The sequence below is a fragment of the Chrysemys picta genome, chromosome 8 (assembly GCF_011386835.1).
Source record: "Chrysemys picta bellii isolate R12L10 chromosome 8, ASM1138683v2, whole genome shotgun sequence".
Classification (NCBI taxonomy): Eukaryota; Metazoa; Chordata; order Testudines; family Emydidae; genus Chrysemys; species Chrysemys picta.
In genome coordinates, this window is record NC_088798.1 from 74,105,253 (window position 1) to 74,120,545 (window position 15,293).

General features: G+C 45.7%; 1 protein-coding gene across 1 annotated transcript in view; it reads right to left on the reverse strand.

Moving 5' to 3' along the window:
• The window catches only part of CYSTM1 (cysteine rich transmembrane module containing 1), a 44,899-nt gene continuing 29,606 nt past the window's right edge, over positions 1 to 15,293 (reverse strand). The window contains exon 3 of the mRNA XM_065555853.1: positions 1 to 511. Coding sequence (XP_065411925.1) covers positions 405 to 511 — 107 coding nt within the window. The 3' untranslated portion in view covers positions 1 to 404. The remainder of the gene's footprint in view (positions 512 to 15,293) is intronic.

Here is a 15,293-nt window from a genome sequence, read left to right on the forward strand (position 1 = left end):
TGTATCTGACAAATTTATTGAAACAGAAGTGGGAACTAGCAAAGAAAAAAATCAGTCATTGACTTTAATTATTGCATATTTCTCCATTTCCAAGAAAGGTAAAATTTAAAATGATAAACACACATTGCGTAATAGTGAAGCCTTTGGCCAAAAAAATATCATTTAGCACATTCTTTAAAATATAATAAAAATCTTAGACATACATTACGAAGAGATTTCCTTTCACTAAATTAAAGGAGTGCAAACACCACCATGGTGCTAGAGCTACATCAGACATGGACTGTCGGCTGTGCAAAGCGGATCATTGATTACATGGATAGAAAGACGTCAGAACAAGAGAGATCACATTAGAATGCATAGCACTCTGAGTTAGAGGTATTGACAGTGGTGACTTCCTGTGGAACTCAAGTCAGCATGTCCCAAAGGCAGCAGCAGCACAGAGCAGTCCAACACGCGGTCAGGCAGGTACTCTCCCCGGTGTTGTCCCTTCTCTGCTCTTCCACAACGTACACTGTGGGGAAACAGGAGGAGAGTTCAGAAGGGTTGCAGTCAGGTCTGTGCAAATATTGTGCAGCATGAGAATGCATGGCCAATGGCTGAGGTCTCTGCCAGTTAGTTTTGGCTTCTGATTTGTGTCACACTGAATTGTACATCAGGCACAGAAAGCAAAATGTCAACACACTGTTCTGTGATAGCACCTTTCATGCGAGGATCTCACTTGTAGCACTCTACAAACGCAAGACCCTCTGCCTCTCAGGTCTCCTCACTGCACAGGGGAAGATGCCGAGACAGATGCCCACATCGGCAAATGAGGGTACTCGTTACAGGAGCTTGACCTGATACACCTTGAGGTACTCAACACCTTCAGTGAGGAAAGGTGGAGACTCAGCATCTTCAAAAACAAAAAAATCCAGTGTGTCTATTAGGTCCCTAACCAGTGACCATGTTTGAAAGCATGGGTTTAAGTGACTTGCCCTCATTCAGCCAGCAAGTGTACAGCAGCATCGAGACCAGAACCCAGAAGTCCAGCACTGCACCTTCACTCCGAGACCACCCTGGCTCTACACTTCTTACAAAGCCCGCTCAAAATCCATTCCCTGGTCCCAGTAGCATCACTCCACTCTGGGCCACACAGATTTACAACGCTTCCTAGACCCTGAATTAAACACTTTATTTTACAGACACCTGCCCCAGATCAATATCACTGCTGTGACGCTACCATACTGAATGGTGCAGCAGGAGCAGACCAGTCAGGACCAGTTTCTTGTTACAATAATTGAGCAAGAAAACTGGTTTAGCTGGCATCCATCTGGATACTCCTTTGTCCAGCCAGTTTGAGAGAGTTTAGTAAATATCCTGGCTGTTTATCCAAACATAGGGAGTGTTACAACTGTTGGTTTATGGCAGCAGCTGGCAGTGCTGCAACCATTGCCTCAGGGACTGCCAGAAAAGCACTGAGATGAGGTAACTCGGCCCTCCCATGCTGCACCCAAGGCCAGGGCTTTGACAGGAGCAGCCATTTTCCATGGCACAAAAGAGCAGGGGGATGTACAGGGCACACCGTTCACTAGGTTTCCGTGCTGTGGCATCTGATACTTAGGCTTGACTTATACTTAGGCCTGGTTTATATGTAACTTGTATCTCAGCTTAACTGTCAGTTGGGAAGGCGAGTTTTTACTGATGTTTTTATATGGATACATCCATAGTGTGGACACAGTTACACACAGGTATAAAGGTGCCTGACACTGGTACATCTTATTTCCCTTTCTGTACAGGAGCAGGCTATACTGGTACAAAGACCTGAATACCAGAGCAAGACGCCACAGTTCCAACGACCGTCACGGGCGGTAAGAAGGAACTGAGGGGGCACCGGGTCGGCAGGGTCATATATTGAGAGCCATACAGGTGCCACTCCAGGGACTCCACAGCCGACCCGACGGGTAGCTACTAGGGGAAAAAACTTTCCAACAGTCGTGCACATTATTGGAATCGATCTGAGCAAGCACTCGAAGAAGAAAACTAAGTTTCATGGTACGCATCTCTGCAATTGTCAGCCGATGGGGAAACAGGTTAAAAATAGCCATTGGTCTCCACCGATGAACTCCAGCAGGCTCCAGAATCAGAAGCAGTTTGATTTGGAAATACAAATAAATGGAAAGGGAACATTCCCTGCCCAAACACTGTCAGTGGGTCACACCCATAATCAGAGCATTGTGAAGGGCTTTGCATATGGCATTTTCTAGCTGTGCTGAATGAGGGGCTGCACTCTGTGACAAGCAAGACCAAGAAAAGTGCACATGGGTAAGTTCTCAGGAGCCCTCTGCTCATGGCACTGGAGCATCTGTCTCCCTGCCAGTGGTACAAATGTGTTTTATTACAAAATGTAGCTGTTTCCTGGCATCACTTCAACCGAACAGTTGAGCAATAGCTGCATCTGCAGAGAGCTTACTGAGCTGATGTCCTGCCCCTCAAGTTTAGTCACTGCTACACTTCTGGGGCAGCTGCTGTGGTGGAGCCATCAATGCTGCACCTCTCTGAAGCACTTCATAGCATCATGTACCAAACATCTCAGCAGCTTGGGCAACCAGACATAGCACTGTACACTCAGCACCCCAGCTGCAGCCCCCTCCTCTCACCCACCCCACTGGTACTGAGCAGGCCCAGGACTGGAGCAGGAGTGACTCAGCTGCATTCCCAGGCTGATGGAGGAGGTGAGGTCGGGAGTGGAGAAGGACGTTAGCACATAATCTGACTCAGCTGAGCAGGGCATTTTAACTCAACATTGTTAAGATGCAGGTTCAGCCACCTTCAGATGAGGTAGACTAGAAAGACCTAGGCAGATGATCACATCAGACACGGTGATGAACTCTGAAATGCTTTACTGGAGAGTCAAAAGCATGATGGTAAATTGGAACAACTCGGAATGGCCTGTGCTGTGTGTTTCTATCAGTCCAGCTTCCCAATCATTTTGACCTAACCTAACCTATCCTGCCATTATCAGCATTATTCTATTTGCCTGAGTGTCCAAAAGATGGGAGCGGACTAATAGCCCCAAGCAGTACAGCACAGTGCTCAGCAGCAGATGCAGGAGAAGTCTGATGGGATGAGCATCATGAACAGACTATGGAGATTTCAGCCTCTGTTGTGGGGACAGCTGCTTGCAACCTGGAACAACTGCACTGGACTGTCATTTTCCTCTGGGCTTATCCCCCCACTGCATTGGGACAGCACACAGCTAGGATAGCACAGCAGCTGCGGCACTGTTTGAAGACAGGTGAGGGGAGAACGAAGGGTAGGAGAGGCTCCTGGAAGTGATTTGGCACATTCAGGGTGTTTGCTAAAAGGGGAAGTTTGCAGTGCCTAGGTGGTTGTTTAACCTTCTCTTGTATGAGAGCCTGAGGCACAAGCATAGTAGGCAGCACCAGTGCACACTCTACACAGGGAGGCAGCAGAATTGCTCAGTGGGCCAGGAGCTCCCAAGGTCTTATCTTGGTTCTGCCAGAGACCCACTGTGGTGGCCTGGACAAGTCACTTAACCTCTGTCTCAGTTTCCCCATCTGTAAAATACTCCCACTGCACATGGTACTATGGGGATCTGTTCCTGTTTGTGAAGTGCTCTAAGAATGAATTATGATTACCACAGGACTTTGCAGGAAGACACTGGAGTTGACTCAGTTAATATCTGCCCCCAGGAAAAGTCCCACTCTAATTAGCAGAGTCCAGTTAACAGCCTCTCCTCCATTTGCTGGGAATGTAATCAAGACAAAAGCCTCTCATGTTCTGCAGGTACAGCCCAGCTCCAGATGAGCCATCGGGGGCTCAGGCAGAGCACTGCAGTTCACACTGCATCCTCCCAGGATCCCGCACAGTTTCATTTGTGGGTGTAATTACAGCGCATTTCACCCTACAGCAGGGAGGACAGAGTTACCAGCAGATCTCCACAGAAGTCTCTCTAGCACAGAGGTGACAGACTCTGTCGCAACCCTCCCTGACAGCCTACAGTTACAGGAAGTGAACATGACTATTTGCCTCCCACAGAGCTAGCTGTAGAAGGGAACAGTTCTTCCAGCTTGTCTGTCTGCCTGGGCGCTGACTGGGGAAAGCAAGGTTTTCCCTCCCCTCAGCTTGTTCTAGCATCTGCTCCCATCTTTCCCTGGCAAGGCAGATGATGCCAGCCACACTATTTACACTGCTGGGATTTCAAAGGCAGTTTGTAGAATCCATTTGCACAGACCCATTTCATGGAGGCCAGATAAAGACATACACCTCTACCCCAATATAACGCGACCCAATATAACACGGTAAAGCAGTGCTCCGGGGGGTGGGGCTGCGCATTCCAGCGGATCAAAGCAAGTTCGATATAACGCGGTTTCACCTATAACGCAGTAAGATTTTTTGGCTCCTGAGGACAGTGTTAGATCGGGGTAGAGGTGTACCACTATTGTATCTGAGCACCTCACAATTTAATGTATTTATCCTTGCAGGGCAGGGCTGTCATCCTTATTGCACAGATGGGTGAACTGAGGCCCAGAGAGACTAAGTGACTTGCCCAAGATCACACAAGAAGTCTGTGGCAGAGCAGGGACTTGACCCTTCCTGTCTCAGGCTAGTGCTCTAGCCACCAGACCATCCTTCCTCAGTTCTAATTCAAGCACAAAGTTGTGGCAGCTGGTTGCCAGTGCACAAACAACCACAGCTAGCACTACCTGACTCCCATGCAGGCAGTCTCAGCAGAGGCAAAAGCAGTGACTGGATCACGAGACTGAACTCCCCTCCCCTCTTTACTGCAGCAGGGGTGAGACAAATTGGCAGTACAAGCTCTGTCTGGGACCACACTGCCTTGTCCTGTGGAAAAGTCCCAGGGCTATCAGTCCAAGACTTGTCACCAGCACCGATTGACAATGGAAAGTCAGTATGTTGGAGCTGAGGTATTCTGTTTACCTAGATTTCATGTCTGAAATCTCCAAGCCAAGTGCCGGTAAGCCTCTCTGGAGACAGCCTCTCCCAAAAGCCTCTTGTATGGAGCTGCTTGTGCACTGGTATCCTACCTCATTTCAGAGGTGGGGTAAGGCATTCCCCTAGATCCACTGCCAACCTCTCAAGAGTGACTGCCTTAATCAAGGAGTGCAGACTGTTCTGAGGTCCCCAGGTGAAAGGAGCCAGAGCAGTGAAAAGGCTTACTACTGAGACCACCTGAGGGGGTGGGAATAGAGCTGTAGAGAGAAGTGGACATGTGCCTTGCCCTATCAGGAATGAAGAGGCCAGCTCGGTCCTGCTCCCTCTCTGGTTTCTGCTTTTCTTTGCAAGGGAGTGCAGTTAGAGGAAGCCGGACATCTAGCTATTCAATCCAGCTCAGATTCACTCCAATTAGCCTGCTAAACATGAAGATCAGCCCTCCCACAGCAGACAATGCTCAGATATTCTCTATCGCCTTTTTTCTTGGCATTACACACAAAGCTACAACAAGAAAGGAACCCTGGTGCCTCAGAGCACCGTTGTCCAGAGCCAGTCAGAGAACACTGAGCTATTCAGTAGGGAGGAGGGAGAGCAGTGGAGCCAAGTTTGGGAAGAATACAAGCTCAGCTTGTGAATACAAAAGAGGGAGGCAGTGTGCTCTAGTGGCTGGGAGTCAGAACTCCTGGATTCTTTCCCCGGCTCTCTAACTCAGAGTCACTACTCCTTTTGGTGCCTTAGTTTCCTCTGCATTATACCATCCTCATAGGGGTGATAGGAGCATTTGCAAAGTGCTTTGAGATCCTTGGATGGTGCCGTATATCTTGCACCTAAGGCAGAGGCTGCCTACCACCTCAGAGGTCCAGCCTAAGTAGCAGAGATGCTTTCTGAATAAGGAGGGGATGATGCCTATGGAGGGTGGAGGAGATGGACAGGGGAAGTCTCTGCAGATGGCAAAGGGGGTTCCTCTCCCTCAGCTGAGAGGAGATTCCCACTTTCCCTTCAGACTGTGGACCATGTTAAAGGGCTTCTCAGCGGCTCCTGGATTTCCTGGGAGCAATAATAGCCCAGAATGCCTTTTCTATCCCTTCCTGGCAAGGAGTTTGCCACCTTACTGTGCAGGGACTCTTGCTCAGAGCACATCACATCTGAGTTCCAGAGATTACACTGACTTTCCAGGTGCAATTCAAGCTGTTTGCGTCTCTGATGCCCTAGAGAGCTGGATCCTGCCTGGCTGAGTCCACCTCTCCTTATGCCCCACCCCAGCTGCTGGAATCAGCTGGAATGCCCCAAGTGCCCAGATCTGAATGCCAGGAAAGGTGCTGGGAGCACATTCTCAGTAGGAGGAAGGGGCTTCCTCCACAGGTCTGAGAGAGCTTGTCATGACCTTCAGGGCATATCACAAGGCTTCTCTAGTCATACTGGTGTTTGCTTGAGGGGACTGGAGCCCTTGCTGGCTTCAGGGCTGTTGCTCTAGGCAGACACATTGCCAGTTTAGCTAGGTGATATTCCGAAAGCTGTGATCAGTACATTTTACAAACAAATTCTAAACAATTCAGCAGGAAGGGGTCCCATCAAACTCTCCTGCATCCCCTCTGAACAGAAGCCAGTCAGAAACCCTACACCCTGCCCAGCCCCAGAAATAGATCTGTCACATGTGTGCAGCCCTTCAATTTGCTGGCAAGTATAACATTACTCTGTCTCTGGCCAACGTAACAGACCTGCCAGTCACATGCTCTTAGACCAACCCAGCCAGGGGACCCACGCTGAACCTTTACAAAGAGGTTGCTCCACCTCAGCTGCTCTCACACAGGATTGAAAGCTACTGGGCACCAACAAGAGGTGTTCACATTTCTCTAAAAAGCAACAGACTGGCATTGTCATTTGGGTTAACAGCAGGCGAGTTTCTCTCTGCACCAGAAAACATGGCAAACCACTTCACTGCTCCGCTTTCCCAGACACCCAGAGAAATCCAATGGAACACAGGAAGGCTCAATTATTAAACAAGGATTTGTGTTGCTTCATGCAATTTAACTGGACTGTCCCTCTGTCTTGTGTTGCATATGCCCATGAACAACCCTCCTGCTACTTTTCCTTCTTCCCCCTCCATTGTAAGCCACTGGTGCGATCCTCGCTTGTCAAGAGCTTCACAAATAGGAGAAAGGATCAACTTGCAATGAAGGCACAGGACTGGGAATCAGAGGCCCTCAATTTGATTCCCAGTTCTGCCACAGGCTTCCCTACAAGCCCTTGCCAAATCACAACCGTTGTGCCTCAGGTTCTCCATAGGTAAAATGGAGCGAATAATACTGACCCCTCTCAGGCAGAGAGAGATCGTTCAGGAAGAAGCAGTTTCTCTTCTCATAGATAAAGACCTAGAACAATTATCTGTTGTTGCAAAGGGAAAGTGGCCTATGAAGACTGAAAAATAAATATTTTGTCTCTATTGCACTGGTACCAAGCACTCTATATTGATCATTCCCTGCACTGGGGAGCATATAAAAGGCATGTTGGAACATCTTTCCCAATAACCTACACACAGACACAAAACCTGGCACACGATGCAAACTAATGAGCAGAATTTTTGTTGACAGCTTGTAAAAGTCACAATGAGTTTAATTGCAAATTTCACTGGAGAGCAATTTTGCTTTAAAATGAGTAATAAAGTGAGGAGGATTATGTAAAGAGCAGAATTAAATGCAATCCAGAGAAATCTGCATCAGGTATTATTCTAGGCCTAGAAGCATAAAATAAAAGAAAGATCTAACTGAAGTATTTATTCATTTTACACTAGATATGAAACCATTGCTGAAATATTAAACTTTGAGGTTCTTCTCATGTGAGGCGAGCATATGAGCTGTGTAACACTACCTTAGTGTATGGTATAACTGGCTCCATGCTGCCCATGTCACTTTTCAGTATGGCAGCTCAGAACTGTCAACATGAGGTTTCATTTGCAAAGGAACTTGGCTGTTGATACAGGGCAAGTCATGCTTCCTCCATTAGAGGAGTTTTCACACTCCTAAGCCACAGAAGTTACATCTATAATAGCTCAATACAGAACAGACAGCTTTCCACAGAAAGAAGCATCAAGAAAGTCACCTGAAGTCTAAGAGCTCCCATTGTCCCCTCGGAGAAGGACATCTGTGCACAGGAGACCTGACCAAACCAAACAGGAAGTTCTTTTCAATGTTACATTATAGGGGACACTGCAGTTAACGGAAGCTGCAATTCTAAATTTATGGTATGTCTATACTGCAATCAGAGGTGTGACTGCAGCATGTGTAGAGACATACATGAGCTAGCTTTGATTTAGCCTAACTCCAATAACAATAGCTGAGAATCCATGGCAGCATGGGCTAACCATTCAAGAACATACCTAGGGTCCTGGGCTGGCTTGTACAGCCTGTGTTGCCACGGCTTCACAGATATTGTTGTTCAAGCTAGCTAGATCAAAGCTAGCGCATCTCTACACATGCTGCAGTCACACCTCTCGTTACAGCACAGACATACCCTAAGGCACATGTGTCAAACTCAAGGCCCACGGGCCACATCCGGCCCGCCATACAATTATATCCGGCCCGCGAAATCGTTTTATATATCTGTTTTTAATGGCCCTGTGATATGACGCCCCAATAACACACACTACAAATCCCATGATGCAGTGCAATTGCCGCCAACGGCAAGCCGCGGTTCAAGTTCGCGGTCTGTTGATGTATACAACGCTAATATCAAATCAAAGCTAGACCCCAACAATGGCCAAGAGAAAAATTGATTCTGAAAACCGAGGCTTTCAAAGCCGGTGGGAGAATGAGTATATGTTTACTGAAATTGCAGGTAAACCAGTGTGTCTCCTTTGCGGGAGTAATATCGCTGTAATGAAGGAGTATAACCTAAGACGGCACTACGAGACGAAACATGAGAACAAATTCAAAAACCTGAGCGCAGGACAGAAGCTACAAAAGGTAGAGGAGTTGAAGAAGAATTTGACATCCCAGCAGACGTTTTTCACCAAAGCAAAATCACAAAGTGAAGCTGCTGTGAAAGCAAGTTTCATTGTGGCCGAAGAGATCGCCAAATCAGGACGGCCGTTTACCGAGGGGGAATTCGTAAAGAATTGTATGATGAAAGTGTGCGACGTCCTTTGTCCAGATAAAACGCGAGCGTTTGCAAATGTAAGCCTCAGCAGAAACACTGTTGCTAATCGGGTTTGTGAGATGGCGACTGATTTGAAAACACAGTTGACTGAAAGAGCAAAAGATTTTGTTGCATACTCCCTTGCCGTGGATGAAACTACTGACGCGACTGACACTGCACAGCTGGCGATATTTATCCGTGGTGTGGATTCCAATTTGTGCGTAACAGAGGAAATACTGGACATTAAATCGATGCACGGGACAACGAAAGGAGAAGACATCTTTGGAAATGTATTTCAAAGTGTAACCGACATGAAACTGCCGTGGGAAAAACTCGTTGGACTTACAACAGATGGCGCACCTGCTATGTGTGGTGAAAAAAATGGACTGGTGGGAAGGATGCGCTCAAAGATGCGGGCGGAGAACTGTGCCGGTGAGTTGACAGTGTATCACTGCATCATACACCAGGAATCGCTGAGTGCTAAAGTCCTAAAAATGGATCATGTGATGAACACTGTAACACAAACCGTCAACTTTATCAGAGCCCACGGTTTAAATCACCGCCAATTCCAGTCTTTTCTGCGGGAAATAGATAGCGAGTTTGGCGATATGCCATATCATACGGAGGTCCGGTGGCTAAGTCGGGGAAAAGTTCTCAAAAGACACTTTGAGCTGCGAGAGGAAATCTGCCAGTTCATGGACAGTAAGGGGAAAGACTGCACAGTTCTGCGGGATGAAAAGTGGAAATGTGAGTTGGCGTTCCTGGCTGACATAACGTCGCATCTTAGCGCTTTAAACCTTCAACTCCAGGGACAGGAGCACATAATAACCGATATGCATGATGCAGTGAAGGCATTTCAAGTGAAGCTGCGCTTATGGGAGACACAAATGCACCAATGCAACTTGTCTCACTTTCCCTGTTGCCAAGTAATACGGAACCAAGAAAGTGCCACAGTTTTCCCAAATGCCACCTTTGCTGAAAAACTCAGCGCGCTGCGCACTGAGTTCGCACGGCGCTTCAGTGACTTTGAGGCACAGAAAAGTAACTTCGAGCTGCTTCGCAACCCATTTGCAGTCGATGTGGAAACCGCACCTGTAGAAATGCAGATGGAGCTGATAGAACTGCAATGTAACGGGACACTGAAGGCAAAGTACGACACTGCGGGGCCAGCACAGTTCACTCGCTTCATTCCTGAAGCGATGCCGCAGCTCCGCCAACATGCGGCTCGAATCCTGTCCATGTTTGGCAGCACATATCTGTGCGAGCAGCTGTTCTCTGTGATGAAAATTAACAAAACGTCACACAGGAGTCACCTCACTGATGAACACCTGCAATCGATCCTGAGAATCTTCACAACACAGAACCTAACCCAAAACATAAACGAACTTGTTGCAAAGAAAAGACTCCAAGTATCAGGCTCTGACTAAATAGGACAAGAAAATGGAATGTTATGATTTGTTATGATTATACTTTTGCTTTAAATTCAATTTTTTATTTATATTTTCAGATTTTTTAATATTCCAGCATGTACAGATTTTGAATGTATTGTATTGACAGGATATTTTTTTATGAAGAGCAAAATATTTTAAGTTGAAATGTATTTATTTTGGAATGATATCTTGTATTTTGGTTCATATTAATGGTTAAAAAACATAAATATTTAGTCTGTTAAATAAATGGTTATACTGTTCGGCCCGCGAGTTTTGAGTTTTGGCCCCCTGTGCAATTGAGTTTGACACCCCTGCCCTAAGGGCTGATCTACACTGAAAAGTTACACTGGCAAAGCTATGTCTCAGGGGTGTGAAAAATCCACCCCACTGAGACACACAGTTAAACCGACCCAACCCCTGGTGTAGACAGCGCTAGGTGGATGGAAGAATTCTTCCGTTGACCTAGCAACCACCTCTCGGGGAGGTGGATTACCGATAGCAATGGGAAATCCCTCCCCATCCTTGCAGTAAGCATTTTAAGTCTAGCTATAGCCTTAGTTGTTTTATGCCACTGGCTGGGGAAGGCTGATAACAAAATTAAGCCCTTTAAAGACTGACATTTTTAAGCCTAACATTTTTGGCTATAAAAAAGGGGATCTTGAAAACCTAACATGCATAGAAACACATGAGAATTCTTAAATGCCAGATATTCTTTTCCTTTGAACCTTCCTCTGCAGTGCTGGAAACCTCCAGTACAGGAGAACTATGAAATAAAACGGATTAAAAATAAAGCAGAACTGAACTCTGGAGATGGATTGTGATATAAAAAACAGAGCAAAAATATTGCCGAGTCATTTTTCAAGAGCATCTCACATTAGTAAAATTGGAAACATTAGTAAGACAGCTATGTTAAAGGATTAAATATAGTTCTTTAGAAAATGTACCTTTAAAAACCAATCTGCAATGCTCTTAGACAGTACCAGTATCTGTGATCAGTCACGGGGGATCTGTGTAGACTCAAGTACAAATACATTTAAAAATGCACTGTTTGAAAAAGTCAGCCCCTCTTTTGCTTATTCGCAGAGCCTTAGCTCAGGTTCATGGATTTACTCAGCAACAGGAGACAATGCCCTTAACACAGTGCAGCAGAGATGGCTGCCCTAGGTGGATGCAATGTCAGGAGCTATGGTGAGGCAAATGTGGAAGGGTTGAATTCAGGATGCAATCCAACTGCCATGGACTTCAAGGGCAGCTGGATTGGTTCCATGGTAGATAAATGGTAAAAGGACTGATTTTCAAAGATTGGGTTTTAAAGAGTCTCAATGTAAAGACAAACCAATTTTAAGAAGGTAAATTTAGCTCTACAATTGGCACCTGACATGCTGCCAGTTTGAGCTTTTATAGTCGGACTGTATTATTAATCTTATTAATCTAATAGAATGCTCCTCTTCCCCCTGTCAGGGGAGAAGGCCCACACATGCAACAAGGGAAACTGACTCTACAGGGGGGGAAAGTGAGTGACTATAACAGGGCTATCACAGTGCACAAAGTAAACAGATTCAGAAGACAAAAAACAAACCAAAAAAAACAATTTTTCTCTATTTTCTTCCTAGTGCTAGTAACTTATGTCTTACTTGTAAGAACAGCAGACAAAATATTACAGCAAAACGTGATCTTAAGTTGAAGGCATTCTTGAAAAAGTATCTATTCATGAAGTCTACATAGATCTTTTGCTACTGATTTGAGATCTTGACCAACTTTACTAATTTAAAGATTTGTAATTGATGGCCAACAAAGGAAAAATATAGGAAAACTAAATATCTTAAGTGTTATTAACAGTGATGACTGTCCATTACTTTCCTAAAACAGGGCATCAGTATTTTTCCTAAAAAAAACAAACAAAAAACCCCCTCAAAGGAGTCCGCTAAAATTTAGTGGGCAGGAATGCACATCCAATTCGATTTTTCTTGCAAATGACTGGTTGGGTGAAAACAGACTGGCTAAGTACAAATAAAACCCAAGAGTCTGAAATTTTGTATTAGTGAAGAGCCTTGGCTAGCAGTACAAAAATGTAACTACTCTAAATCTGCCAAATCATTCATTTTTTGGAATCTCACTAACCAAATTTGTTTTATCACAAATCTGCACAATAGTCAAAGATCTGTCAATAGATCCAGTAGCGCTGGTAAAAAAATTTCGGTTGAAACTTTGGCAGTTTTTTTACTTTTTTTTTTTCAAAATATTTTGTTCCGTTTTCTGCAGAAAATTTACTTTTTTTGTCAAAAAATCTAAACACCCTAAAAAACAAAATATTTTTATTTGGATATGCTCTCAGTGTCTCATGGGAGTTGTCGTTTGGTTGCTCCTTGTCTCCATTCTCCTCTTTGGGCCAGACTCTCTGGTCAGACTATATCTCCCATGATGTACCATGGCCAAGGAGAAAACAACTCCCAGCACCACGAAGGGACGCCATAATTAAGGCTGTGATTTAATCACGGAATCTGTGACTTCCAAAGACCTCTGTGACTTCAGCCAGAGCGGCTGGGAGCTGCAGGGTCCCCTGCCACCTGTGGAGGCAGGGAGCTGTGGGGTACCCCACTGCCCCAGGTGGGAGGGGGGACCCACCGCTCCCAGCTGCCACTCCAGGCTGCCGCTCCTAGCCAGCAGGGGAGAATCCCAGAGCTCCTGGTGGCTGCTGGTGCCAGGGTGAACCCCCGCAGCTCCCAGCCCCCAGAGGTGGTGGGGGCTCCTGGAGCTCCCAGCCCCACGCAGCTGCACAGGCTCCTCATTTTGTCATGGATATTTTTAGTAAAAATGAGGGACTGGCTTCTGTAAATTTTTCGTTATTGCCTGTGATCTGGTGACAAAATCTTAGCCTTAGCCATAATGCACCATGATAGATGTAGTCCAATTAGAGAGCCTGGCCCATGGAGGATAGTGGGGGCATGAGCCACCTCAGCTACAAATCCCATAAAGCACCAGGGCAGCATTTCTGAGTCGAAATATTTCAGTTTTTCACAGAACTTCAGTACGATAGCTTTTGCTAGAAAAAAAAAATCAAAGTTTTCCACAAAAAAGACCCCTCATTTTCTGATCAGCTCTAAGATCATGATTTTATATTATCGGAGTGTTCCTTTTAATCACATGGAGTACCAGTCAGTACAATCCAACGCAAATAATAGTCAATACTGTATTGTTCTAAAAGCAAATACAACATCACCTTTTCATTTAAAACAGTCTTCTTTATCTTACGCACACACATTCAGTTTCTGGCTGCATCTGATTCATGTGTTACTGATTAACTCCATGGAGAAATGGCTTTATGCAAAGTATTCAGAACCTTTCCCCTGCTTCAACACTAGAACTGGTGTTATGACGTGAATATTAAAAATTGGGATGGTCCTATCTTTGTACCCAAATCTACACAGATTACAGTCCAGTAACACACTCAAGCTTTTGACAAGCTGCAGCACATAATGTCAGGGCATAGGTACTTATCTGTCCTCTGAAGGTAACCTACAGAGACTAATCAAATCCCCATGGAGCTCCCACAGGTCAGTTCTAAGCCACTGAGGTCAGGCCCTTTGCTCAGATACTTTGGCTGAGGCAGTTTAGGGTAAGTGATAAAGCAAGATATAAAAATGCACCCCTAGCTTATTAAATCCATCATATTTTGATTAAGAGAAGTCAGAGAAGCCCCAATTCTTTGGGGAGGAGCATTGGACTCATTAGGGTGTGTATCTGCAGAGAACAGTTACAGGTAAGCGCTTCTCTCTCCTCTACAAATACGCAATCCCAATGGGATTCCCACCTGTGGGGCGCTAAATTGGTTCATGGGTATCTGAAAAGAAAATAACAGACAACAGGCAGTGGAAGGAGCTTGAGAAGGTTATAGACAAGAGCTGACAGGCCACAAACTTGGGGGGGGGGGGGGGGGGGAGGGATAGCTCAGTCGTTTGAGGATTGGCCTGCTAAACCCAGGGTTGTGAGTTCAATCCTTGAGGGGGCCACTTGGGGATCTGGGGCAAAATCAGTACTTGGTCCTGCTAGTGAAGGCAGGGGGCTGGACTCAATGACCTTTCAAGGTCCCTTCCAGTTCTAGGAGATGGGATATCTCCATTAATTAAACTTCTGGAGGTGGGCTCAGGTACTACAGTGACAGGCTCAGTGTAAAAACATTTTGAAAGATGGGCTTCATCGGGATGGGCACACTGAGGGAAAATTGACCAAAAAAATGGCTAAGGTCACTGCCTATGGAGGAAATTTAAGATGTGTGCATTGTACTTACTATGAAGTACTTGGGACTACAGTGAATCAGCAACAAGGGCTGGAAATTCACTCACTCTAAACTGAAGTTGCTGCCATCAAGAAAGTGATTTTTCAGAGGAGTAATCTGAGGTCAGAGCTATCAACTGACTCAAAGCCAGGAGTTCATCAGCTGAAGTAGAATACTATTACCCCACTATAAAAAAAAGGGCTTCAGAGAAACCAGATGGTGAACATTTCCAACTGGAAAAACCTTCCAGATTTATTTTAGAGGAACCTGCCCTTCAACTCAGGCCAACAGGTGAAAATGGCTATCAAGCAGTGTTGTGGGGAACATGCCACTTGCACCTTATCAACAGACAGCAACCTTTACCATTTTCAGTGATTTAAAACCAGCATGCCTCTCCGTTTCCACTCTTGCAGGAGAAATGCTGACAGGAAGGGGAAGCTCAGACTAGGATGTAGGTGTCCTACTTCTGTGTGATCAGATGTAGCTAGACCTGAAGC